Consider the following 25,199-nt stretch of genomic DNA (forward strand, 5'->3'; position numbering starts at 1 on the left):
CCTTCAATGACATGAATTATTTAATTGGATAATATTTAATAGAATAAGGTTATATTAGACCTGTTTACATAAAGTCATACATGCGGAATGTGAAAGTAACATCCACATCTCTGGCAAGCCGTCACTGATACTGCAATAAAAACATTGTTTTTATAGTGCAATTATTTCATGGCTGAATGTGACCTGTTGCGTACTAAAAACACTAACAATCACTTTATAATGGGTTTGTTCATCACAAAGTTCAAATCTCATTCACCGTGACTTATGTGGAGCTGTTCTCATGTGCTCAGAGTTCTTCATGTTTCAATGCTTTCTCCTCTGCGACGTTCAGTTCATCTTCAGTGATTTTGCCATCTGTATTGCGGTCTTGATTTTTGAACATCTCCTTTATGACAACATCAACGTCTGCTCCTGGAAGAATGCGACCCCTGCCTTCAGCCACCTGAAGCTTGATAAACGTAATAAACTGCGGAGGAAGAGAAATAAAATCATTTGACAGTCAGTGTGAATCCCTATATTTGGGAAGACATGGGAAAGAAACGCAGAAAATGGGTTAAAACAATCCAGCATAGGGTAAATTACAACTCAATGTGTTGTGTTTGTCCCTTTTTGACCCAACATTGGGATATGATACTTTAAACAGACCGTGTTTGTGGAAGTGAGCGTACCTCTTCCAGCGGGACCATGTGGTCATGATTGATGTCCATGGCAGGAAAGAGTGGCTCAGGACTGTCCTGCAGCCAGACGAACAGAAAACCATCAGGAACGCCCTGCTGCAACTCCAGTATCTCCAGTTCAAAGAGCAACACGGCACTGCTGGGAACACCTGAGCCTGAGGAGACAAATGATTTTCTGTCATGAGCTTCATGTACACAGTCACTAAACAGATAAAGACAAGACGGCTGTGTACACTAAGAACTTGATGCCTTTATCCTTCAGCACGTGGTTCGGCTTTAGGGCAAATAAAAAATAAATTAAATGCCTCCCCTACTGAAAAATCCAACTAAGACCAGCATAAGCTGGTGAGTTGGTTTTAGCTGGTCCCCAGCTTGGTTTTGCTGGTGTAGGAAGCTGGTCTGGCTGTGTTTTGGTCACATTTTAAGCTGGTCTAGCTGGACTTAGCTGGTCATGCTGGAATACCAGCTGGCCCACCAGCATGACCAGCTTTGTCAGGCTGGGAGGACCAGCGTAAACCACCTTACACCAGCTACCAGCTTATGCTGGTTTTAGCTGGATTTTTTAGTAGGGTCTTATTGGATTTCTGTCCTCAACAGGCATTTCTGGCATTGGTTGTAATGATCAATGACATTTTTATATAATTTATGTAATTTAAGCCCACATTCATGAATAAATATGATTAGGGTAGTGAAAGTGGTGATAACTGAGCCTCCGTTGGTGCCGTGTGCGAGGTGAGGTGGTACAATGATCTCTCTCCTCTCTAACACACACATGCCCTGTAGACCTTCATCCAGACCAGAGATCAACTTCCCCTGACCCAGCGTCACACGAGGTGGTTCTGGGTAATCATCTCTAAAGAACAAAAAAAACAACATAAAATAGCTACCTGATGAAATCTGTCCAAGCAGTACATTTTAATGCAGAATAGAATTATCCCAAAAACAAAACAAAAAATATAATAATTCATTTCAAACCTTGAGCCAAAAGTCTTTCATTAATCTGGACTTCTTTCAAGTACCTATTAATTTGTCCATAAATATGTTTGGCTTAAAGGGATAGTTCACCCAAAAATGAAAATTCTGTCATCATTTACTCTCATGTTGTTACAAACCTGTATACATTTTTTTGCTCTGATGAACACAAAAGAAGATATTTTGAGAAATGTTTGTAACCCAACAATCAGAGGCCCCTATTGACTTCCATAGTATTCTTTATCCTACTATAAAAGTCAATGGAGCCTTGGGTGAACTAAGGATACAGTATATATACAATTTGCATTCAGAAGATATAAGCATTCAAAACTTGTAGTTTGTCACATGCACCAAAAAGTCTAGAATTTTAATGACATACTACACTTCAGCTTCTGATCAATGTTCCTGTCCAATCAAATGCTCTCTAGATGCAGAAGTGTCCCGCCCCGTACATTATAAATCAACATTTGTACACTAATACATTTACAAGTTTGTATAGGGAATGGCACATGTGCACTATGTAGGGGATAAGTAATGAATTTTATTGGGATGAATGAAGTCTGATATCGTGTCAGTGTCAAACTTGAATCTGTATCTTGAAAATGTATCTGAAACAATAAGATTCTAGCAGGGCTTTGAACCAGATTTTTTCCCCAATTGGTTCATTCAAAACAGAAACAGTATTTTAACATTTCGCGTTTTTGGTTCAACCATAAAGTTGACGTTCCTGAACCGATTAGAACAAAAAAATAAAGTTCCATTTCAGCTGTGGGATATACAAATAAGTAGGCTGATCATTAGGACACTAAACTTAAATTATTAGTCTACATAATTTTCCTCAAATCTCTATCTTGTCATCAAACATTAAAAAAGGCTACATTATGTAAGCGGCATAACTGTAATTCTGACATGCCTACATTTGTTGAGTGCACTTAAACACGCGCACACACATAGACGGAGGATGAATTCCAAACGATGCTTCAGGAAGAAGATGCAGCATAAACAGTCGCTCCACATAAAGTAAAAATGACATAGTTTTTCAGTGCTTTATTCGCCAGATGTATTTTAATGGACTACAGTATGAGACACAGTAGCACAACTCTCTCTCAAGTTTATACATCAAGAGTTCTGATCTTTGAAGGGGATAGGGATAATATATTGGGAACATATATTTTTGGAACGTTTCTGTTTTCGTTTCTGTTCGTTGCAAAACATCAATAGTTTCTGGTTTTCGTTCCGTGAACCGGTTAAAAGCCTTGGATTCTACACAGAATGATGTATTATAAAATGCTGTGGAGGGGAATTAAAAAACAAAAATGGTTAAGATAAATGACACGTCACTGTAAGTCACTGCTACTGTATAACTTTTTATTCTGTAACAGTTTATATTACATCTAAATAGGTACTCTATTAGACTTTATTTTAATACAACTGTGAAACTCAGAAGCTGTCAAATGTGGCTTTGTTGGACTGTTTTTAAAAAGACGGAGGGTCTTCATGATAGCTCCGCACTGACTTCCTGTTTTAGTTGAAATTACGTCACCACATCAAATAATGCTGCACGTTCCAAGGCACTTCAGTGGGCCTTTAAAGCAATCTGTAACTTTTTCAGTAAAAAATTAACAAAAATCAGTCTTGTAGGCCGGTCCGTTTTCACCGGAAATGCGAGTTTGAAGTCTTTGAACAGAAAGACAGAAAGAACTGGATCCAGGCCGGCTACTATGTAGTTTGTGTGTGTTGCAGATGGAGGAACATTTTGGGTTTTTTGCAAATTACTCGAACTTCTTCTAACTTGCCATCTAGATGGCAGCACTCTGTTAAAGGTATAGCGGAAGATTTTCGTTTTCCGGGTGGATCACCTCTGTTATTGGTCATCCCAGATGTCAATCATTCTGATTATATGTTGACGTATAACCGTTGTACGTGCTCGCCTCTAGGTTTGCTTTCTGCACATGCGCACTTTCACGTGTATGTGTGTTATGCTACGGTTTCAACCATTCATTGAAGCTCGCGTTCTCGCTGTGTTTTTTTTCAAAATGGAGGTCAGAAAAAGTCGCAAGAGAAAAAGTGTCTACGAATTGTATGACAAGAAGAGAAAGGACTATAAAGACAGAAACAAGACCAGAATGTTTATGGGAGACTATTTCACATGCTGGCGTGAGCTAAAAGGACAGGTTGGGCTTCCCACGCAAAGTTTCTACTGTAAAGGTACATTTTGTCATGCTATTTGGAGAAATCCATTTAAAATCACTGCTATTAAAAGTTGATGTAAGCTATGATTAGCGATGCTAGCCCTGGCACAAGTCACGAACCGCACAGACACGGTAAACATGCCGACAGCAACTTGTAAACAGAGCGAAGAGAAGAACTGAACTCCTGCATGCTCTCTCTCTGTCTCGTGCACGCGTTTAACAGGCGTTCCCTCTCGGGAGTGTTGCGTGTGCATTTTTTTTAAAAATATGGAGGGGCTGTTCTCTTAAATAATTCCGCTATACCTTTAAGTTTTAGACAAAATAATCTGTGAATCTCAAGTAAACATGACACCCGTCGCACTTTGTGTAAACTGCACAGCATTTTGAACCTTATCCCGCATAACTCATATTAGGGAAATGTCCCACATTTTTATCAGTGTTGGTTTTTTTAATTATCATGTCAAGAAAACATGCATGCGTTCTTTAAAATGTTTTAAAAATGTGGGACAAATAAGCCCAAATTCTTTTAATACCAAAAAATTGAAGTCGCAGTTTTTTTAACAAGACAATAAAAAACTAGATGCTAAAGTTTGTAGACAAACTTTATGTTGGCTTAACAAATCCTGGCCTGAACGTGTAAAACAGTTACACAAAAGTTTGACAGGTTTAACATGGACTTTTAAAGAAGTTTAGCTTAGTAGTCTAGCTGACTGTTATTATGTTTTAGTTTAAAGCTCACATGATTTAACATGAAGATAACATGATTTATAATAAAAATTGCACAATTTAACATGAACCTAACATGATTAAGCATGAAGGTAGCATCATTTAGCATAAAGCTAGTAATTGAGTAAGTACGTAAAATGTTCAAAGCGGTCTCCATAGTCCGGTCGGTTTTCACAGGAAATGTGAGTTTGAAGTCATTCGTCTTTGCATGATTACAGCACATCCACAAACAAAAAACAGGACCTAGGTCGTTCATAAATTCTTTCTTAAACTGGGACGTAAAGTCCAAACTAAAGGCTCAGTAACTACTATCTAGTTTATAACTTACTCTGTACATTATTCGGTTGCACGATTTGTTCTTAAGGCAGAACGTAGCTAGTAGGTCGTAAGCTCTCCGTAGAGTAATGCGTTGTTGCATAGAATGACGTCTATTTTTCCTAACCCAATCACAAGCCTTCTAATACCCTACTGAAAAATCCAGCTAAGACCAGCATACGCTGGTAGCTGGTTTTAGCTAGTTTAAGGTGGTTTACACTGGTCCTCCCAGCCTGACAAAGCTGGTTATGCTGGTGGGCCAGCTGGTCTTCCAGCCTGACCAGCTTAGTCCAGCTAGACCAGCTTAAAAAGTGACCAAAACACAGCAAGACCAGCATGCTACACCTGCTTCTTACACCAGCTAAAATCAAGCTGGAGACCAGCTAAAACCAGCTCACCAGCTTATGCTGGTCTTAGCTGGATTTGTCAGTAGGGTAGGTAAACAGGAAATAGTCTGAACAGTACGTAATTTCAAACACATTCTTGACCGGCCTAAACTGAAAGTTAAAAAAGACGTTAAAGCAAACGTTATCGAACTCAAAACATTACACTTTTAATTGAAAATATCTATCCCACACATGGAGGAGAAAATAAACAGGAACAAAATTTCAGTCATGAATGAATTCTTATTTTAATTGATGGATACAAAGAAAACAAAGCAGTTCTTGAAAACTCGTTGACAAACTTGCGGCTCTTCATAATTAATTACGAGCTCATCCATGTGATCTAATCTGGCTGACATCTTATTCCGACTGCTATTCATGCACAGAGGCTTACGTAAATATTTAGTTACAACGTATTGTTACGTTAAAACTAAGTTTAATGGTGCAACGCAAAAACATCAAGTAGTGCATAAGTTGTAACTTAGTGCCCATTTACGTCGTAACTAAGCTACGTTGTAACTTACGAACAGCTGGTGCAACCGGCCCCTGGCTATATAGTTTGTATGTGTGTGTGCTGCAGATGGAAGAACATTTTTGGGTTTTTTTACAAATAGCTTGAACATCTAACTTGCCATCTAGGGACTCTCAAGTTAACAAAGGGTGACTACCCATCCTGCTTTGCATTGTACTGCATTTTGAACCTTTGTCCTGCATGCCGCATATTTGGGAAATGTCCCACATTTTTATCAGTGTTGGTTTTTAATTATCATGTTAAGAAGACATCCGTGTTCTCTAAAACGTCTTAAAAATGTGGCGTAGTTTCTCCACTGTTTGACAGCGCTACATCAAAAGCAGCAACCCCACATAAAACGTGAGCGTCTCTTTTATCACAAACCCTTTTGACGAGGCACGTATTTTGACACGCTATGCACATAGGTTCCTATGACGCACCGAACACATATTTTGTTGTTTTAACTCCACGTAAGAGGAGGCACCGCTATTGTTATGAGCTAAAAGGCAAAATTCTAATGTTTTTAATCCATTATATTATTTATACATTATATCACAGTTTTAGGTTACATTTCAATGTGTCAATGTAAAGTCACGCATTGTCCCACACAAACGTGCTACTTCTCCCACATTTGGTTTGTTGGGTGGTGGTTACCCTAAATAAACAAGTCCTCTGATTACATTTGGGGAATCATCTGCTGTTAAAACAAAGAAAGCTCAAGCTGTGGAGAGTCTGCAGTCAAACGGGAAAGTGCCAAATCACAACCCGCATAACGAAAATGCCTCCGCAGAAAATTGTCATTTAATATTTGAAACAGAGATGGTGACAGGCAAAATTTAAGGATTGCAAATTTCATAAAAAAAGTGTCAGATAAGTTCAAGATTTTAAATGTTTAAATAAATATATATGGTAAACTATATTTAACTTGTTAAGTAGAAAGCACTTACGAGGAGTAAAGTCTTGTGCCGTCCAGTAGAGAGCAGTTGTACCGGTACAAAATCACGTCATTCACAGCACTTGTCAGGTTGCAGTCTACAGGTTTGTACGTCACTTTGATGTCCAGTCCGTCTTTAGGATTGTGAATGTCAATGATGTGAACGTTAAAGATGAGTACTGCAGATCCAGGAATCAATTCACCTGAAGATTGCACAGAAGAAGGTCAATCCAGAGTCTTAATCTAAATTTACTGCACTACACAGACATATTAAAATCAATATACATCAATAATATGAACCCATTTTACTACCTTAGCGTGACCAGTGGTCTACAAAAAGTCATGCCTCCAAAACATGAATTTACATAAACTACACTTGCATCATCTACTGTGAGGTTTTGTCACAAGAAAAACAAGATAAGTCCTAATTTTTTTAAAGAGCACCTATTTTCAGATTCACAATTTTACACATCCTTTGGTGTGTAAGTGTGTGTTAGTTCATGTTAACGATATGCAAAGGTACAAACCCTAAAGTAAACGATGACGCGAGTTAAAGTCTTCAACTTTAATCTCCTTTCTACAGCAAACTTCAACAAACACATGGATTGTAGGCAACAGTTTACTTACTTGGCCTGTTGTACCATATGTGGAAAATAATGTGTTTTTTAACCACAAACCATGTGAACACATTGTATTACAGCAAATACACAAAATAATGTTGTTTTAGCGATGCAATAGGGTCTCTTTAAGTACAAATGAAGAGTTTCGTTGCAAAACAAGATAAATTCATTTTTTTTACATTTTTGTCAAAACATGTTTATTATTATGTTATCATGTTATTATTTTGTTTTATGGTGCTACTTAGCTGTATTTTTTACGTTATGAAGGTTTAAATCAAAACAAACCAACTGCAGTTGAATTGATATTAATTAAAAATTATTAAAAAAAACTGAGTTATCTTGTTTTGAAACGAAACTCTTCAAATGTTTTTGTTCTCAGTTTTCAACTCATTACCTGTTCCATTTTCTCCATAGCCCAGATGAGGTGGCACAGTCACACGTCTCCGCTCACCCACACATACACCCTGTAGGGCTTTATCCATGCCAGCAATCACATAACCCTTACCAATAAACGTGTTGTACGTGCTGTTACGAGAGTAACTGTGAAGATAAAAATTGAATATTTTTTACTAACGGTAGTAGTTCAACAGAAAAGTTAGTTTTTGACAACAAATGACTAACCTAGAATCAAAGAGAGTCCCATCCTGAAATGTCCCATTATAGTGATACCGGACAAAATCTCCTACAGCTGCTCTTCTCCTGCATGGCTGAGGAATCTCTTCGACTTCAATCGTCACATCATCCTTCACATTAAACACGTCCACCAGTAACACATCAAAAATTACTGTCGCATGTGGAGGAATCTTTGTACCTGAAGATAAAGGTTCTTCAGACTTTGATACAAATCCAGTATATGTAAGGAATAATTGACTCCGGTCCTATTATTTGACAATAATGCACAGCCAAGGTGGTACTGCGGCACAATACTAAGCGGAGTGCCTTTACACAGCGGGTGTGCATTATTTTCAAATATACCATGGGTGTTGATTATTTTTCTGTAAAACGCACACCTGACCTGTCAAATGTCTTAAACTAACCACTAGGGCAATGTTTGTGGAAACCGTGGTATAAGTGGAATAATTCAATTGAAAATTACCACCTTGGGTGTACATTAATTTTAAATAATTCATCAATTATTCCGCTTATACCATGGTTACCTCAGACATTGCTCTGCTGGTTATTTTAAGACATTTGACAGATCACGTGTGCGGTTATCAAAAAATAATGCACAGCCGTTGAACAATCCTCAACCAAACGGAATAAAGCTTTTTTTCATGGTATAACATACAATATAACCAACAGTAAAAGTTCAGACATTTTATTCATTGTTATTATTGTCATGTTTGTTTTTATGTATCTGTGGTATGGTGTCTGTCAGAACATCAAAGTTCCAAATGTTGTGTATCTCTAAACAAAACGCTGGCACTCTTTTTCTTTAAAAAGCCTTTATTGTCTCTCAACTACAAACAAAAAGTTAAAGGGGTCATGGCACAATTTTTTTTCAATTAAATCTTTGGTGTCCCCAGAGCACATATGTGAAGTTTTAGCTCAAAATACCATATAAATAATTAGCATTTTAAAATGGCCACTTTGTAGGTGTGAGCGAAAATGTGCCGTTCTGGGTGTGTCCTTTAAAAAGCAAATGAGCTGATGAAATTCAAACACTGATCACAATGATGGTGGTTTGTTGCAATAAAAACTCAATTATGCTTTTCTCTGCACTAAATGGCAGTGCTGTGGTTGGATAATGCAGATTAAGGGGTGGTATTATTATAATAAGAGCTCCTTATGACATCATAAGGAAAGCCAAATTTCAACGACCTATTTTTTCATGTGCTTGTAGAGAATGGTTTAACATAACTTAAGTTAATGGGTTGATCTTTTTCACATTTTATAGGTTGATAGAAGCACTGGTGACCCAATCATAGCACTTAAACATGGAAAAAGTCAGATTTTCATGCCATGGCCCCTTTAAAAGAGCTTATTTAACATTTTGTATATAGCCATGACACAATAAAGGGTTTTTAATAGAGACAAGTGCCATGCTCATCCAGCATTTTACTGATGGACCATGATGAACCCAAGACTACACAGAACCTTCACCTTTAGGATGCACTACTTTTAAGTATTGTCTTTTATATCTATTAGTACTGTATGTGTGTGTTGAAGTACACTTATTCCTCTTGCAAGCTCTTTTATGTACAGTATGCAAGAAAAGAGCCTTCTGCACTAAAGTGTGTGCTTTAAATTACAAGGATTGTAGTATGTCCAATCCTTTGACTGCTTGTGTATATTCATGTATTATACTGGCTAACAGCATTCATTTAATGTATAGTACATTCGCTATTTAAATGGCATAATAAATCATTGATTATACCATATCCTTTGCTGTCATAAGCCAGAAAAGGTGGGATAATAACTGATCGCCTCTCCCCAATACACATGCCCAGAATGCCTTCCTCCATGCCCTTGATCAGATTGCCCTGTCCCACATATGTGTCATATGTTGAGTTTAGATGATGGCTGTGAAAAACATAAAATACACAACATAATTAAAAAAAACATGCCAAAAAATTGGTATACATACTGTAGATACCATTTCCAGATACAACATTATTACTTGTATAAGACAGTAGTAAGTATCTTTCTAATAATTGTATTTATTTTTCTAAATTTTACATTTTTAGGTCAGGTAGTCTGCATTAAGGTCTGGTTTACCTGGAGTCAAACAAGGTTCCCACCAGCAGTGATCCATTGTAATGATATCGGACAAAATCAGTGGAGGTCACTGCTCGCTTGCACTTCTGTGGTCTGTGCAGTACTCGTATTTGAACTGTGTCTGCTTTATTCCACAAATCCAGCAAAAGCACATCAAACACCAGTGTTGTGTCAGGCGGGATAACAGAACCTACAGAGAAACACAGGTGTTGAGTCGGGAGAGATAACCAGTCCTTTCAGAAAAACTTGTTTTTTTATTGTTGAGAGCAAAAATCCTTGATCTTGCGGCACATTTTCTTGCAATGGAATATGCGGGATATTTATGCAATTTTATGCGATGAAATTGAGGGAACTTTTGCAGATTTTCAATGATGTTCACGTCACATAATCATGTCACTTCATAAGGTTCCCATGGCAAAAGGGGACGTGGCTGCACACGTGGCTGCACTTGTGTGAAGTAAATGCAAAATTTTTCAACTTTCTGCTAAGATATATGTGATTTTTGCTACGAAAATGTAGCCTGGCTAACACCAGACCAGTTTCATAGAGAATGAGACGTAGTCTGGGAACCATATGCTCATTTTCTCGTATTTGAGGCGTGGTTACGAATGCCCAGAGCCATTTGTTGGCCGCTATGAATGTCTATCAAATGCGTCTGTACGTAGCTCATAGCCAGTCGTTTCAATTATAGCAGATGACGTATGTAGAGCGACATCAATTCAAAAGTAAACGACTTTTATCATGTACGAGTGCAGCTGAAAGCTATGCAACTAAACCGGTAGCTGTATATTGATATTGAAAAGCAACACATTTTAGTGGCACTATGACAACCACAGTACAGGCATGATGACAATGATATTAATAAATACCACTTACCATTTATAAGTTAATTGTACTTTGTCGACAACGATGCCTAGCAGGTTGGTCCTATAAAACTCTGTGGTTATCATTTCTTGCCATATCCAAACATCCTTCTTGGATATGAAATTGTTTAATGCCAAAAGTTGCTCTTTTTAAAAATAATCTTGCGTTCAAAACTACTTAGAACACTATCTAAGGCTGCATTGAAAAGTAACTTCGCGTCTGTTGCCGTGTTATAACAAACAACACAGCTGCTTCGGTGTGCCGCATAGACGTCGTCATCGTCTTGCTGCCGCCTCCCCGTTCTGTGATTGGTTCCCTATTTTATGGGCAAAATTGGTCCATAGTTTCCATGCTAGACTTGCAGCGTGAATAAATTTGTGCGCAAAGCAGCATGGGGAAACCCAGGCTAACGAAAATGCGGGGGTTACGAAATCATGCAATTTATGCCGGAAAGTGCGGCGTATTTGAAAAAATGTGGCCACTGCATAAAAATGTGGACTTTGGCTGATTATGTGTTGAATCATGCGATCGCATAATCGCGTTTTTCTGGAGGGACTGGATAACCAAACCTACAGAAAAAAACTGGTGTCGAGTTGGGATAGATAACTGTAACAGGAGAGAAACATAGGTGTCAAATTGGAAAAGATAACCGATCCTAAAGAAAAACACTGATGACGACTCGGCAGAGACAAAAGTGAAATGATTCTTTTCAAATTTTGCAAAAAAGAGAAACAATGCAAATTAGGTGCGTTACCATCAAGTTGTTTGAGTGAATGACGGTAGTATTGGTAACCTAGTAACCAACAGAAAAAACAAAACACGCTTAAAAAAATGAAGGACTGCATTTAGTTTTGCAAGTTATAATTTTACTAGCAATGCAGCTTGTAATTTCCAAACTGAATGCTGTGCACAGAAGGAAAAATGCAGAATTTTTAATTGCGATGACGTTGACCACATATATGGTAAAGACCATAGATATGTATAAAGGCTAGATGTCTCACCCGCGCTGCTGGCCAATTGAGTGGAACGTCCGCGTTTTGGCGGCCATCTTACCACATGACGCTCGCTCGCTCGTAGCGTTGAGTTTTAGTGGTGCAGGTGCTTTTAGATGACCATGGCTTGCTTAATTTTTTACCGATTTTCAAACGGTTTGGTTTGTTATAAACGTCAAAGATGTACCTATGACACTGCATGCTTATACTAAAAAAATCATGAAAAATGTTAAAGCATCCAGAATTATAGCCACGTTAATAACGTTTGTAAGAAACCAAACCGTTTGAAAATTGGTAGAAAATTGAGCAAGTACCTGCACCATTAAACTCAATGCTTAGAGTGAGCGAACTGTCTGAGGTAAGATGGCCGCCAGGTGAGGACGTTAGAGACTCCGCCGTAAGACATCTAGCCTTTATACATATCTATGGTAAAGACAACATCAGCTGATACAGCCAGACAATCAGTCACATGGGTTCAATGTTCGCTACGTCACAAATTATTCTGCAAATACGTTCCCATTTCCCAAAATTCGCATTCACTCTCTTCGCAAAAGTCAACAACCTCAGGCAAGTTTAAACTTTTTTGCGAATTAAGGGATTTTTATTAAAAGTCATGAGAGACAACTTTCCATCACATTGATTTTATGCACATTTTGAAGTATCGCATAAGAAACGAGTGATTGAAACGGCAAATTTAAAATAAAAACCGCTTGATTCAAACAAACAATTTTATGCTTGCTTGAGGTGGTTTTTGAGAAAAAGAGTAAATGTGAATAATGGGAGATGGAAACGCATTTGCAGAATAAATTCTGACTTCGGCTGCGTCCGAAAACTCTAAATTGCTGCCTTCTGAGGCAGCTTTCCAAGGCAGGAAGGCATGTCCGAATTCAATGTTTGGTTTACTTCCTGTCTCCTGAGATACCTATGCGTGGACGTACATTAAGAATGTGATTGGTCGAGCCCTGTCAAGTTCGAAAAAATAAAATGGCAGCCAAGGACGCGACTGGACCACCAATTTAGTGTAAATAAAGGTATATTTTCACTTTTTACACCTTTTAATTGCATTTCTAGCGAGAAATTAGTATTGTAGTTTTTAAATATGTGATAAGTTATCACAAAGGCACTCTCTGTTTATATTTCAAACACGCTGCCTTTGAAGTGTGTCCGAAAGTCTTTCTCTGAGCTGCCTTAATGCCTCCGAAGTCATTTCCTCATGAGGCAGCGAGGCAACGAGTCACTGCCTTGAGTTTTCGGACGCAGCGATAGAGAACATTTAACCCACGTGACTGATCGTCTAGCTGTATCAGCTGATGTTGTCTTACCATATATGAGGCTCGACTTTGTCACAATGCCCTTGCTGTTAGTGCCTGCATCAGAAATTCTGCATTCCTTCTTCTGTGCACAGCATTCAGTTTGGCAATTACAAGCTGAACTGCTAGTATTTATAACTTGCCCAATAGTAACTAAATGCAGTCCTGTCTCCATTTTCTAAGTGTGCCTGGTTTTATTTACTGTTGGTTATTAGATTAATGGAGAGAGACGCACCTAATTCGCATTTGTTTGTTTTTCATTTTTTTGTGAATTTTGATAAGAATTGCTTCACATATCGATAGAAACACAGCTATTGATGTTGAGTCGTGAGAGGAAAAAACTAACCTAGAGTTAGGTGTCAAGTTGGGAGAGATAACTTAACCTTAAAATCAGATTCTGTCATATAAAACAGTTTATTTGAACCGAACGTTGTATTTATCTATTCTTTTTTTTAAGTTTAATAAGGGTTACCTGCTCCCAAAACTCCATAAGCCAGAATAGACGGCACAGTAATCTTTCTCCGCTCATTCACACACGTTCCCAGGAGTCCTTTATCCAGACCAGGAATGACTTTAGAGTCCACACCAACCTGGCCCACAAATGGAAAGCCTTTATCCAGACTGAGAGAAAAGCAAAATAAACATATTTCAGAACATCTTTATTAAATTTTAACTTTTATACAATAGCAGATTAAAACTGTAGAAAATGACACTAACATCCTAATGTATGTAGCTACAGTGTGCAGTCTACTTCAGTGGTTCTCAAACCTTTTCAGCGTGCGGCCCCCTTTGTGTACGGTGCATTCCCTCACGGACCCCCCCAAAGAAAATGTATGACAAAAATCAGTTCTAAAACTTCACATTTTAATTAAACAAAACATTAAATTATACAATATATAAGTAGTGCTGTCTTATTTTTGTAGGTTTAATTTCACAGAATTCATGATAAATTAATGTATTTTATAAAAATGTCATAAAACTGGGGCCCCGGACCCCAGTTTGAGAAGCACTGGTACTTTACCAGTCACAAGCAAAAATCGTTTCAAACTGGTTTTATAAACGTGACAATTTGCTTACTGTAACTGGATATTATTCCAATAAATCATCTCTGAGAATGTGCATTTGATACATTTGCAAAAAAATATGACGCATTTATCTCAGTATGCATTTTGCAGCAGAATTTGTTGTGAAACAGATAACTGATAAAAGATAAAGATAAAATTTTCTCTTATAAAAAAAGAATAAAGAGCTACTTCATCAGTTCAGTTCAGTTACTCACCTCGAGTCAAACTTTCGTCCGTCAGTGAATGTTCCGTTATAGTGATACCGAACAAAATCTCCGATCTGAACCTCTCTCGGACAGTGTGTCGGTATCGAGTATCGATCAATAATCACATCCTCTATCTGAGACCAAACGACATGGACCGCCGAGAGGAAGACAAGAGTAAACGAGACCGACTCCATTGACCTAACGTTAACTGTAACAGCTAATGCGTTTCATAAAACAGTTGAAAAAAAATTAAACAGTTCACCTAATAAACAACCACTAGAACGCTTTAGGCTTTAAGTAACTGTCATGTTGCAATGTTTGTCAATAAAAGTTTGTGCAAATGTGCAGAAAGTGCATTTTTTTATTGATGCACACGTATGTGTATCTGTTGCGTGTCAGAATTAACGGAGAGTCGCGACTGACGCCAGGTCCTAAAGTCCGCCGCAGGTTGTAGCGAATCATACTTGGCGAGACTACGGGTTATTTTCCTTATTGAAAAATTATTATAAGTGTTTTATATAAATCATGATCACGTGTACGATATCCTTTAAAACAAACAGATAGCTATATAAATGTTTCTAAAACATTTAACTCTTTACGGAGATTTTTGTTTAGAAATAAGGTAAATGCCACGTAATTTATCACAGTATGTTTCAAAATAGAAAGAGAAATGTTTTTAATTACACTTTAGTAAATGGCTATTGAATATTGGCAATATGTTAAGGCTTTATATTTATTAGTTCTGTCATGCATGAACACGACGGGCGTTCAGACCCGGTGATCAGTCCAGTGACTATGTAAAGTTAACACATCACCGCTGAGATTTTTTTTTACCTCACTCCGTAAAAACCGCTTTAATCTCAGCGGGCCACAAAGTTTCCTACGTGCAAACTGACATGAGTTTCCCCCTGCTTGGACTTTTACAACATTGGGACTGGCGCTGAGGGACTGGATGTCGAACATGGCCCGAGTCGCAGCTGCGCGTTTATCCTTGGCTCTCTTTATTTTTTGTCATATCTATTCAGGAAGGGCTCAGTATGAGAAATACAGCTTCAAAAGCTTTCCCCAAAACGACCTGATGCCGCTGGAGTCTGCTTACGGACACGCGTTAGAGATGTACACGTCTCAGGACTGGAAAGAGAGTGTTAAATATCTGGAGCTGAGTCTGCGGCTCCACCGGCTGCTGAAGGACAGCGAGGCTCACTGCACCCAGACCTGCAGCACTGAAACCGGGGCGCATGAGAGCAACAGCACCGACCCCAGCCTGTGGATCATGGGGCACATCATCGCGCGAGGCGCGTGCCTGAAGAAGTGCAAAACAAACTTTCCTGTGTTCTCCAAATCTTATCCTAAAAGAGAGACACTGGATGCATTTGAACAGAGGGTTCCCTACCGGTACCTACAGTATATATATTACCAGGTAAGTTTTCTGTACATCATCACATTAGTGAAGAAATGAACGTCAGTAGTACACCGCCAGAGCAGAACGCATCCTCAAAAATTAATATGCCTAACTGCGTTTAGACTAATGTGGGAGCGTTTAGTTTATTTTTCTTCTGAAATACACGTCGCTATTGGTTTAAATCAAATCGCAAGTGACCAGGTGGTCCACACTTAACTTCTCTAAGCTGTTCAATCTAGACTGCGTCGCTTTTGATTGATTCGTGCCAAAGATCGACATGATCCAGTAACTGCGCATGCGCACACATGCCACGTCTACGCAAGCTTCGCTATGAAATAAAAATCTGAACAAACCCTTTATTGTACATGCAGTGTTTGTACGCTGTGAGACAGATCATATAGGTTTTTAAACAACGAAAGCATTTTTATATATTAACTTGTAATATTAACTTATAATTGTATCCACTTAATACATTTGTCACAGTTCAACTATGAAACTCGCCAACTGTTTCTCTTATGACTGCGAGTGAGAGACATTATTTTTCATAAAGGGGGACTTGCTACAAATATTTCAAAATTTTAGTACCAGTGTCATTTAGGAGCATTTCCCCAAAATATCACAGAATATTACCCAAAGAAGTGTACAGTCAGCCCTTAAGATAGGATTTCACATGTATTAGGGACACAACCAGATTTATTATTCGGGCTGATAAAAAAATATTGCTTCTCCGGTTTAATCCGAATTAACAAAACAATATCGATTTGGGAAATCCATGAATCATGCTTTGTTTCAGAAGCAGGGCTCGACAATAATAAGTACATAATTGCCCGGGGCGAGCAAGAACGATGGGTGGGCCAAACTATAACTTGCCCAAACAGGGCAGTGCGGCACCGTCACCAAATTTTATCAGTTGCATGTGTTTTAGGCCTTGCCAATTTAAATATTAAAAAAAAGAAGACGCAAAACACATCTGTAATGGAAATATTAAAAATATTTCCCCTTTTGACATCACAAGGGGAGCCACATTTCAATTACTTATTTTTTCACATGCTTGTAGAGAATGGTTTACCAAAACTAAGTTACTGGGTTGTTATTTTTCACATTTTCTAGGTTGATAGAAGCTCTGGGGACCAAATTATAACACTTAAACATGGAAGAAGTCAGATTTTTATGATATCTCCCCTTTAACTAATCAATAAGATTGAATCTGAATCAAATGGAAACCATAAAAAAGAACTGAATCGAATCACCAAATTGGTCACAGTACCTAGCCTCATTACAATATGTCCTGCACAGGTCCATTTTTGGAGACCCGCTCCCGCAAAGTTCAGCACCAGATCCGACCCATCACCTGTGATAATATCAAAATTAAATCCACACCCTCCCGGACCCGTTAATATTTGGCCCGTTACCCGACCCGCACAGGCATAAATCACACACGCTAAAATCATTCCAATTAAAGTTCTTTATTTTTTATCTCGTACCTCTCTCAACATCACAACAGCGTCATGAATAGGCTAAAGTGTCCTTTGTTTTGCGCCATTCAAGTAGCCTACCATCAGCACAAATGGAACCTTATAACTATACACAAATAGACCTATTAATAAATAAAAGACCAAAAAAAAAAAACAACCTTCCTACACAACCCCTGCTGTGCTCCTAAAGGGCGATTTATAGTCGTGCGTAGGTTCTACGGCATAGGCTATCCGTAGCCTGTGCGTAGCTCTGGGTAGCATGACGCGCACCTCACAAAATTTTTAACAGCGCGTCAGTTCTGCACGGACCGCAAGCGCTGTGATTGGTCCACCAGAACCCCTCCCGTCAGGTAGAAAAATCTGTGTCATTGGTATTTCCGTTTGCGACGGTGAAAACAAAGAATGGCCAAGTTGAGAAGTGATTTAACACAAACTGCAAAAAAAGTCGCTGTTTATTTACATACATCATTGCTGGTCTTCTCAAATCATACACAACAAGTGGAGGGGCAGGACAAGTATTACAACAATCAACCGGCTCATAGCTCAAGTATCACAGCTAAAATGTCCCTTAGACATACCAATTTTGCACATATTTTAATTTGCGCTACTATCCGCCCGCGGCCCTGCCCGTGAATTTTAGGAATGTAACAATCCACCCGTTTTAGACACTTTATGCAGGTATCCGTGGGTACCCAACCCGTTGCGGGACTTTGATGTTTGGGCCAAAACAGTCTGGCAAAAGTTACTGTAATTTATAGTAGGTTCTACGCTGTAGCTACGTATATGCTTTACGTAGCTCTGTGTAGCCTGATGCCCACCTTGTGTAGCCTGATGCCCACCTTTTAACAACATGGACCAGAAGCGCTGTGATTGGTCCACTAGAACCCCTCCCATCAGGTAATAAAAATCTGTATCACATTTCTTCATAGGCATTTCTGCTTACAGTAAAAACAAATATGGGCCAAGCTGAGGAGTGATTTAACTCAAACTGCAACAAAAGTTGCTGTTTATTTACCTCCATCACTGCTGGTCATCTCAAAACATACACAACAAGCTGCTGCTTCATTGTTTGTGGGTTTACTGGCCAAGCTGCTTCTTCTTCGGCTGTTGCACTGCTACTGTGGGTTACGCGTGAATACTGCCTACTAGCGGTCTGCATGTGTAATTGCACGCTGATGCGGACGACGGCGCAGAAGTAATTATGAAACCCAACGCTTCGGGGCTACGCCATAGGACTTACGCAAAACTATAAAGAGCCCTTTACAGTAGTTATAAAATATATTTCTGTTTTGTGACTTTAGATGAATGAGTTGGAGAAAGCGGTTTCAGCAGCACACACGTATCTCCAACGAAACCCTGATGACCCACTTTTATCTAGGACTCTAAACTACTACAAAACCCTGTTTGATGTGGAGGAGCATCTCATAGACCACGAGGAGAAGCCCTATGAGGTATTCATGCAATTTATTTATTTGATTTTTCATTTCAGTCTTAATGTCATAGTCAGACCTCTATTTCAAATATTGCTTCAGAGTTTCCATCCTTCTTCCTTGTAGGAATTTTTCCTAAAAGCTGTGAAGTTGTATAATTCAGGTGATTTCAGTAGCAGTGCTCGGGAAATGGAGCTGGCGGCTACAGAGTATTTCAAAACATACAGCTTGTGTCTGGCGTCCTGTGAAGGCTCATACGACGTCCACGAATTCAAAGATTTTTACCCCACACTTGCTGGTGAGTGACAACATAACGCATTTTTCATCACAGGACCCATTCTGAAATGGTCGCATCAACATTAATTATTATACATTTATTTAACATCAGTATAACTTTAAGTATGCTTTTTTCTTTCATTGTCTCTCCCGCAGATTTCTATTTTGAGGTTTTAAAGTGTAAAGTGAAATGTGAGAAGAATTTGATGCCAAATGTTGGTGGTTTCTTTGTGGAAAAATTTGTCGCCACCATGTACCACTACATGCAGTTTGCTTATTATAAATGTGAGTAATACGTACACATATAAACTCAAGTATTTCTTATTGTTAGATGTGTCTGTCCGCAGTAGAAACAACTAAATATAATGGTATGCAGACAGATTCGATGCAAGTATAGAGCATGTTTTGTCACTACGTTGTATCAGACGATGACATGTTTGTGCTGTGGCGGCTACTGTAGCTTCTATATGCGTTGCGAAAGGGAGGGGTGAGCTGTGGACTGAGCCGTTGGTTGCAATCTTACCACTAGATGTCGCTAAAAATCTACATGGTGGACCTTTAAAGGCACAATGCATAAAATAATTACATTAAAGGATTAGTCAATTTTCCAAAAAAAAAAAATCCTGATAATTTACTCACCACCGTGTCATCCAAAATGTTGATGTCTTTCTTTGTTCAGTACAGAAGAAATTTTGTTTTTTGAGGAAAACATTCCAGGATTTTTCTCATTTTAATGGACTTTAATGGATGCCAACACTTATTTGTTTTAATGCCGTTTAAAATTGCAGTTTCAAAGGACTCTAAGGGTCTTATTTAGCAAAACGATTGTCATATTTGGCAATAAAAATAAAAATATGCACTTTTAAACTCCAACTTCTCGTCTATCTCCGGTCCTGTGACGCGCCAGCGCGACCTCACGTAATACGTCATCACGTCAAGAGGTCACGGATGACATATCGAAACTACGCCCCAGTTTACAAGTGTGGAGAAAGAGGACCGTTTCGAATGATACTGATTAATGTCTTTGTGTCAGTTTATTGTTGAAAATGGTCCGCAAATGTGCGTTTCATATATGTAACACGTGACCTTTCGACGTCATTAGTGACACAGCGCGTCACAGGACCAGAGGAAGAGGAGAGGTTGTGGTTTAAAGCAACACTATGTAGTTTTTTTACCTTTAAATAATGTCTCTAAAATTATTTCAGTGATAGTTTTAACTGGACAAATTGTACTGTTGCTGCAACCTGAGCAGCCTCCTAGCTGCTACAAGCACACGCTGAAAGTGGAGGTGGAGGGTAGAGCACACAGCCCCGCCCCTCCCCCTGCCTGCAAAAGAGTGTCTGATACCAGGCACTGTTGCGCTTTTCAACCACATGGGGGAGCTGTAAGTCATTTTTACATTTAAACTACATAGTGTTGCTTTAAAAGGGCATTTCTTTTTGGCCAAAAAATGACAATCGTTTCGCTAGATAAGACCCTTATGCCTCGTTTGGGATCATTTAAAGTCCTTTGAAACTGCAATTTTAAACTGCTTTAAAACTGTAAAGTGTTGGGGTCCATTAAAGTCCATTAAAATGAGAAAAATCTTGGAACGTTTTACTCAAAAAACATAATTTCTTCTCGACTGAACAAAGAAAGACATCAACATTTTGGATGGTGGTGAGTAAATTATCTGGATTTTTTTCAAGAAAATCGACTAATCCTATAACACATAAAAAAATCACCAGTACAGTGCATGCTAGTATTTTGTGACAACCGCTGTGTCGCACATCTCGAAATGAAGTATAAGAAATTACATTTGTATTTATTTGACAGTGTTCATTTTGTTTTGCTAGTAAATGATGTGCGTAATGCAGCACCGTGTGCAGCGAGCTACATGCTGTTTGATGCGGATGATAAGGTCATGCAGCAGAACATAGCCTATTACAAGTTCTACAAGGAACAGTGGGGACTGCAGGATGAACACTTTAACCCACGGCCTGTAAGTACAGACACTCGCTCACATACACTTAAAAAAATACTTCAATTGGTAACACCTAAACTTAAATTTTGTAACTTTAAGTAAAAAAAGCGCTCTAAAAATAAATAAACCCAAAACATTCATCTGTTTAAATATTTGGTGTTTGTCTCTGTACAGGAGGCACTCACATATTACAATCAAACTACCAAACAGAGAGAGCTCTTTGAGTTTGCACAGAATTATCTTCAGACAGATGATGAGGTAAAACGCAGCATGTCCTTTAATTCAATTTAAATGCAGCAGGACAGTTTTTGGAATATCCAAAAATTTGTGTGGTGCATATGGAAAAAAAATCACAGAAATTTATGTAAAACATTTATCAATTGTTGAATGTTGTTGATATGTACCTGAAGAATGTTTATGTGTAACAGGACATTGTGAGTCCAGAGGATATATCATCAGATCCATCCCATCCTCCCGATGAAGAGTTTGAAGGAGTCGGGGATTATGAAGAGTCCTTTCTGGCTCAATGGTGGCAGGAACCCAAAACTAAAGGAGATACAGGAGAACCAGCTGAATAAAACACATCTTAAAAAAGAAACTATTTAAATGTGGAGGAGAAAATGACTCTCGTTCTGCCTCGAGCAGAAATGTACCGTACTCATTTTAAATGTACGTCTTTTCTGTTTGGGCTTATGTATTGATGCAATAAAGTCCCAGCAAGCAATAGCCATCATTTCACCATCTAGGTTAACTACAGATATAGTCAGGCAATGAGCGACCCACTTCTTGCCAAAATAAACGTATAAATAAATTTGGTTACATTGCCAAAATAACTTGTGAGATGTATGAAATTCCATAATTGTTTAAGCAAAGTTAGTAGAAGGTGTCTGGTTTCATTTATTTATTTATTTTAATTGGCTATGGTCAGCCCAAACTTTATTCTTGTTTTAGCCTTGATGTCTGAGGTGTATTCCAGAAAGCGGGTTTAACTTACCATGAGAGAAACCCTGAACTTTCGCTCGATTAACCCAACCCCTGCTTACCCTGATCATGTTGGTTCCAAAACACCTGATAACTGAGAATTCATGTGTGCACACGGGGAACACATTTTCGATTTCAAACATACCCGAGTATGTCACATAACCACATAACCATATTCCTGAAATACTCCTTTGGACGGCTATCAGATGTCTTTTATCAGACATTGCTTTACATAAATTTGATCATAAAAAGTGCAAAATAGAAATATACACCGTTACAGTGTACAATTTGTTACAGTATTAATTTATAGACCAAAGAATTGACATATTGGTAGTGGGTTTTCTGTTACATTTCTACTTGCAGCTTTCTTTCTCAATGAAGATGTTAAGTATGAAGTCTTATTTGTTTGAGTGTTTTTCAAATAACTTTTTTGTGATGATGTAAATTTACCTCACTTTTTATTTGTTAGGTCTTAGAATTTGTGAATAAAGACTTTTTATAATCAATTTTATTTTTTCAATTTAGAGGTACATCATTGGCACGATTGTGTGTACTTAGAATATTGCCAAATCATTAACAAGAAACAAACAATAACACAAAAATAAGAACGAACATTAAAGGTGCCATAGAATGTAAAACTGTCACGCAGGCATGGATGAATAATAAGTGCTCTGTAAAAGGTAATGACATATCGTGTGCCACAAACACTATTGTTTCCTCCTTCTTATGTAAACCTCATGCATGCAAAAGACCGCTGGAAATCAGGCCAATCTTAACATAACATCAACTGTGACATTACAGTTGTGATGTACGCCCCTAACATTAAATTACACATTTAATTATGTACAATGCTTTTACAATGCTAAAAACAAAGTTGTGGTCTCCAACATGTTGCCTTCACAGAGTCTGTGAGTTGCCCACCAAAGCACATTATATTAATAGCCTCAATTTTAATATTCATTAAATATTTTTATATTAGCTTGGCTTCTTTTTATGTATGTTAACATTTTAAACAATACCCATATCAAAAAGACCACATCAAAAGCCCTTGCTCACAAAAATGTTGGAGTCCCCTGCTCTAACAAATAGGCCACGACTGCCCCAAAAGGAAATCTCCCCGTCGGGGAATCGAACCCCGGTCTTCCGCGTGACAGGCGGAGATACTGTCCACTATACTAACGAGGAGTGAAATTCAATGAGTGCTGGTTGACTAACAAAAATAACAAACATGAAGAAGCAAACGCATATGGGAATAAACGATCAAAAATGTTTACAAAAAAATAAGTTTTTTAAAAAACGTAAAAAGACCAGCATTGATATAATAGCTTTCCCAGTTTTTCCAAGTCAGTCGTTTATCAAAGAGCTGAAGTAAACGAATGCAGTCAAATGTAAAAATTGTAAACTTTAAACTCAAACCACCTTAAATTACGTGATCGACTTGATGAAGGTGTTACTGTACTGCATAAAAAAGTAGCTAATAAATGTACCCATCAACAGTGTGCTTATTCATGTTTTCGTTTCTTGACAACCACAGTTGGCAGGTCTGTAATGCTTCTGACATCCGTCGTGTTCCTTTCCCAGTGTGTTTCTCAAAACAACTCTTTTTACAATAGCACGAAAAAGAAAGGAACTTTGACCGCGTATAAACAAAGCTCATTGAGGTCGGCGCCGGAGCGTACAGTAAATGTACAGTAACACGAATATCGTGAACAGCGCTCCTCGTTAGTATAGTGGACAGTATCTCCGCCTGTCACGCGGAAGACCGGGGTTCGATTCCCCGACGGGGAGAAAAATATTTTTTCGAGGCAGCCGCAACTTATTGTCGAGAGCGGGATGGGCATTCCTGGTCCTAGAGGTTCACTGTCCTGCAAAGTTCAGCTCCAACCCCTAATCAAACTTTGTGTTTGATTAGGGTTGAAGTACCCTAGCTGCTACCTTTAGCATCTCTACTGCAGCACCCTTTGTCTTAATACTAAAGTTATTATAAACATAGATCTTACCAATGTCTAAAAAAAAACATTGACTGTAACCATGAAAAGCAAGGTTATAAAAAATGGTATACTAGGTAATATAAATAAAATAGGTTTGCCTATTTTATATTAATGTAAAACATATTTATATGGCACACATCTCTTTCTCTCCTATCCCTCTTCTTTAACTTTTTCACTCGCTTCATGATGGATTTCTTCTGTCTTTTTACTTCTTTAGCTCTTCCCCATCTATTTCTATGTTTCTTTCTTTCATGACTTTGCTGCTCTGCCTTCCACAACATCTTTTTCTGTTTCATTTGTACCTTCCACTTCCATAGTATTTGATTTTTCTTTTTTTAAAATGGATATCAGCCTTTTTGTCATAGTTTACTGGAAAATGCAACAGGCATGAGGTTTTGTCTTTCAAACTTTCTAAACATACAGTACACTGAATAGTTTTGTCTTCTTAATGAAGACAAATAAAAACATTAGGCGATTAGCGATTTCATATGCACGTATGGGATATTTTGATGTTGCTGCACTAGCTAACAAGACATGGCGGGCTGTCATAACTACCAAGCAACTCAATATTAAGACAATCAACAGTTTTATTTTTGCATTTTTATCCTGATGCAACATTTATTGGTAAATTATGACCGTATTCAGTACGATTTGCTGATGTGATGTTCAACCAAGCATGAGCAAAAGTTGCACGTTACATAAACATTCTCGCCTTTCCTCTCAACGATGGAAAAGTAGTGTTTTTTATACTTTGTGTTTGCGACCGCTACCTTTGAGCTCGTTGGTCTTGCCATCGTTCCGTCGTTGCGGGTTTGTGCGACTCGGATGGACTGCATCGCGAGAACCGGGCTGCCTGCCTCATGGGACGATGCGTGCTTTCACCTCAGTCTCCAAAAGTCTAACCACGCCAGAAAACGTCGCTAGATTTGTCCTAGTCGCTTTTTGTAATAAAGTCGCTAATTGGGTTTAAAAAGTTGCTTAATCTAGCGACAAAGTCACCAAGTTGACAACACTGCTCGGACTTTCGTACACTGTTGAGACTGTCTGCTCGGACTGACTGCGTGCGTGCGTGCTTGTGTATGAACTCTGCCTCTGGTTGGCTAACGATGGAAATTAAGCCAATCATCATCAGATATGTGGTTGTCCCACCTCCCAACACACACTAGAGAAAAAAAACATTAGGTTTGTTCGACTTCA

At 38.4% G+C, this 25,199-nt stretch overlaps 2 protein-coding genes across 2 annotated transcripts; one reads left to right on the forward strand and one right to left on the reverse strand.

Annotated features, from left to right (window-relative positions):
- Positions 1–12: 12 nt before the first annotated feature.
- fkbp10a (FKBP prolyl isomerase 10a) lies at positions 13–14,901 on the reverse strand. The gene is made up of 10 exons (XM_055220082.2): positions 14,494–14,901; positions 13,687–13,835; positions 10,049–10,238; positions 9,708–9,853; positions 7,952–8,141; positions 7,725–7,870; positions 6,724–6,913; positions 1,388–1,530; positions 669–832; positions 13–466 (listed from the first exon to the last, which is right to left on the reverse strand). Exons 1-10 carry the CDS (start codon positions 14,676–14,678, stop codon positions 287–289), a joined length of 1,683 nt encoding a protein of 560 aa, XP_055076057.1. The 5' UTR covers positions 14,679–14,901; the 3' UTR covers positions 13–286.
- Positions 14,902–15,171: 270 nt separating this feature from the next.
- On the forward strand, positions 15,172–22,517 carry p3h4 (prolyl 3-hydroxylase family member 4 (inactive)). Its single transcript, XM_055220083.2, has 7 exons — positions 15,172–15,904; positions 18,663–18,812; positions 18,918–19,089; positions 19,224–19,352; positions 20,903–21,048; positions 21,205–21,288; positions 21,459–22,517. The coding sequence occupies exons 1-7, from the start codon at positions 15,437–15,439 to the stop codon at positions 21,606–21,608; spliced, it is 1,299 nt and encodes a 432-aa protein (XP_055076058.2). The 5' UTR covers positions 15,172–15,436; the 3' UTR covers positions 21,609–22,517.
- The last annotated feature ends 2,682 nt before the right edge of the window (positions 22,518–25,199 follow it).

The sequence above is a fragment of the Misgurnus anguillicaudatus genome, chromosome 20 (genome assembly GCF_027580225.2).
Source record: "Misgurnus anguillicaudatus chromosome 20, ASM2758022v2, whole genome shotgun sequence".
NCBI lineage: Eukaryota > Metazoa > Chordata > Actinopteri > Cypriniformes > Cobitidae > Misgurnus > Misgurnus anguillicaudatus.